We start from the raw sequence: 3,287 nt of genomic DNA, 5'->3' as shown, positions 1-3,287 counted from the left end.
GCACTTGCATAAGAAAAGGAACTATACCATACATAGATTTGTTGCCATTGGATATTTAGATAATGATATGTAAACCTCTAGATATTCCATCATCATAATTTGTTTGAAAAAATTTTATGTACTTATTATTTTGTTCTCCTTTTCTGTATAGAAAAACGAATACATGTATTGACTTTTAGCATCTATGTTGTTGGGCTCCATTACCGTTTTCTATTTTTCTTGTTTAAATCGAATAATCACTGTAATTCAACAAGGAGAATTATGACCTTAAACATCAATGCAAAACAACACTGTGGAGACCCTTCGATATCCATCTTACATAAACTCTGTCTTCACCTGAATCTTGAGGTCAGGATGAATTCTTTCCAACTGTAGGCCAGGGTGTTCCCACATAGGACTCTGACCACCAGAAGCTTCAATATAGCAATCTCCCATGTTGCAATCTCTCAGGAGGACCTACTGGAGACATGAGGTGAAGAGAAACAGACAGAAAATGGAGATTGATCAAGAAGAGATGAGTAAAGAGTGTAGAAACATGCCTTGTATTTCAACCAATTTTGTCTCAAGTTTTCTATCTTGGTATTCATAAAAAGAGGCAATCAATAAAATCAAGACTACAAAGGTTAAACTTTCATCCTTTCCTTTTAACAGGAACAGCTAATTGTCAATTCCTTTCTCATAAGTTAAACAAGTTCTTGAGATCACTATGGTAATACAACAGAAACAAAACCCCTTCTTGCTTGCACCCATACCGACAGACCATCCCAAACGAAAATTCCAAGAAAAACAGGAACCGAATACAGCCTCTTTACAAGAAAACATACATCGAAGAACAGAAATCAAACAATAAATTGGTGCTTTTGTTCTCAAATTATTCCAAGAAAGCCCAATTAATATACCTCCAAAAAAATTAAGATTAAGAGGAGGAGAAAACAAAAAAAATTAAATACTATATAAATATTACAACCAGACCAAGTAATTGAACGATATACAGAGCAGAGCAATGGCTTTGCATAGCTCAACAACAGCCGCACTCGATCGAATCTCAGCGTGAAAACCCGGCGAAGACGAAGGGGATGGTGAATCCTGTGGCGACAATGACACATCCGGAGGCTGAGCTCCCAGAATTCTACTGGCAGGCCCCGTGGGTTCGTTACCAAAAATCTCCTTGGGCAACAAAACCATGGAAACAGCAAAAATCGAAACCGGGTTCTGATCAAAAACCGTTTGCGTTATCGAGGCCAGAACAATCCCCGTATCGATCGCCACCGACCCATTAACCCTCGTAATATTCAGAGTAAATCGACCAGCCCCCGTGTCCTCCGTCGCCAACGTGGGCTGCACAGGGTTCACTATAGATTCCAGTGAACCCAAAGGGTAATAAGAATGCAAAACATGAAACTTCAAGATCACAGCCTTCTTGTCAGCAGGTAAAGACTGAAGCCTCTCCATGATGGGAAGATCAGCGAAAGCCATATCAGTGGGGACGAAAAAAGTAATCCCAGCTCCACCTTCGTCGTCCTCGAACTCCTTAGCAACCCCAGAAGCGGTGAGCATGGAAGCAGCAACATTGAAGTTATGGCTATTGATCAGGACCTCGGTGATGTTGAGACCCACAGGGGGTTGGTTCTCGGAGGCCATTAGATCGAAGCCGGGGGGGACAAGGAGTGAATTAACGGTGAAGATGGAGACATTGTAAGGGAGGGTTTTGACAAGAGAGAGAATGGGAATTGGGGTGGTGGAGGAGGAAGAATTGGTAGAGCGAACATAGACTGTGGTGTCGGAGGGGTTGCGGGTGATGTTGACGGAGCCGAGGTCGGCGGTAGCACGGCCGGTGGCCTGGAAGAGAGTGGTGACGAGCTTGCCGTTAGGAGGGACTTGGAGAAGGTCAGGCCAGGAGAGATACTGGAGGAGGACGTGGAAGCGGAGGACGTCGGCAACGGCGTAAGGGTGACGAACGAGGTCGGATGAGCTGAGGAAACGGTTGGGGACGGCGAGGAGAGTGAGGGAGGAGCGAAGGGAAAGATCTGAGGCGACGGCGGATGTGGTGAGGAGGTTGTTGAAGATGGAGAGATCTGGGAAAGGGGAGAGGAGGGCTGTGATGTTAAGGGCGGAGACGAGGGGCGGGTGGGTGTGAAGGAAGAAGTGGAAGAGAAGCAAATGGGAGAAGAGGAGAGGAGTGAAATGGGGAGAGATGATGGAAAATGTAGAAGCCATTTTTAATTTTTGATGCTAAAGCTTCTCTTCTCAGGAAGAGTGGGAGACTGTGAGTGAGAGAGTGTATGAGTGAGAGAAGTGTGAGCTGTGGAGAGAGAGAGAGAGAGAGAGAGAGCAGGGGTCGACGAGTGGGTGGTGAGGACTGACTGAGTAGACGGTGCCGTCAAAAGATTCCCTCTCCCCCTTTTTTCCTCACTTATTTCCCCGTTATCTGAGAGTGATATCTAACTGTCGTCACTGCACACCATTCACCACACACCATTGTTGGTGACACTTAAGATGTGTCAGGAGACTCGGCCCTTGTTGGAGTTTAAAATTACACAGGGAAGTAGAAGTATACCGTATACCTTTAGGGAAAATGGATCATGTACGTACTGATAAACGTACATGTGAGAGGTAACCATTTGTGTCTTTTATTTTCATTAATACCCTTCGTCTCACCTTTAGGGCTATCAATTTCATTGCTCTATATTTACCAAAAAAAAATTTCATTGTTCCATATCATAGCGTGTCGTATTAATGAATGAGTATGGATCATTTGCACATACATGCAGGTGAACTTACTTGTGAGAGTTAATCATTTGTGACATCAGAAAGCTTCCTCTACTTATTCTAACAATTTGAGGGTATTATTTAACTCAATGAGTTTATTTGTGACTTTTTCAGTAGGAACCAACTCCTCGAGACCCTGGATCTGGACAATGAAGGATTCCTTAATAGCAGTGACATGGCAAAAATGTCTTTATTGTAAGACTTAAGAGATGCATAAGACCAATAATTTTAATACTAGAGATTAAACTCTCTTAAATTTCCCCACTTTGAATTGCAAAAGGACATAAAGTTAGGACAATAGAACCGGATTCGGATCCTCTACTTCTAAGCTGCCCCTACTATCGTGCATCTTAGACACAGCGAGATGCTAAAGACTGCCTTACCCCCATTTTGGGCAAGGGTAAGGCGATCTTTTTGCCGCCTCGCTGTGCCTGAGGCACACATGACAGTAGGGGCAGCTCGACAATAGAGGACCCTAATGCCAATAGAATCAGGCTGCTTGAAAATGAAAGAGACCG

The 3,287-nt window shown here is 43.8% G+C and overlaps 1 protein-coding gene across 1 annotated transcript; it reads right to left on the bottom strand.

Moving 5' to 3' along the window:
* Nucleotides 1-615: 615 nt before the first annotated feature.
* Nucleotides 616-2,270, bottom strand: LOC122667423 (fasciclin-like arabinogalactan protein 4). The gene has a single exon (XM_043863689.1). The coding sequence runs from the start codon at nucleotides 2,215-2,217 to the stop codon at nucleotides 961-963; it is 1,257 nt and encodes a 418-aa protein (XP_043719624.1). The 5' UTR covers nucleotides 2,218-2,270; the 3' UTR covers nucleotides 616-960.
* Between the last annotated feature and the right edge of the window lie 1,017 nt (nucleotides 2,271-3,287).

The sequence above is a fragment of the Telopea speciosissima genome, chromosome 7, assembly GCF_018873765.1.
Source record: "Telopea speciosissima isolate NSW1024214 ecotype Mountain lineage chromosome 7, Tspe_v1, whole genome shotgun sequence".
NCBI lineage: Eukaryota > Viridiplantae > Streptophyta > Magnoliopsida > Proteales > Proteaceae > Telopea > Telopea speciosissima.
Note: the sequence above shows the minus strand (reverse complement) of the source record. Positions and strands in the feature narration are given on the sequence as shown.

What these genes read in the sequence shown, in the direction of transcription:
- LOC122667423 (XM_043863689.1), bottom strand. Translation starts at nt 2,217, where the DNA reads ATGGCTTCTACATTTTCCATCATCTCTCCCCATTTCACTCCTCTCCTC.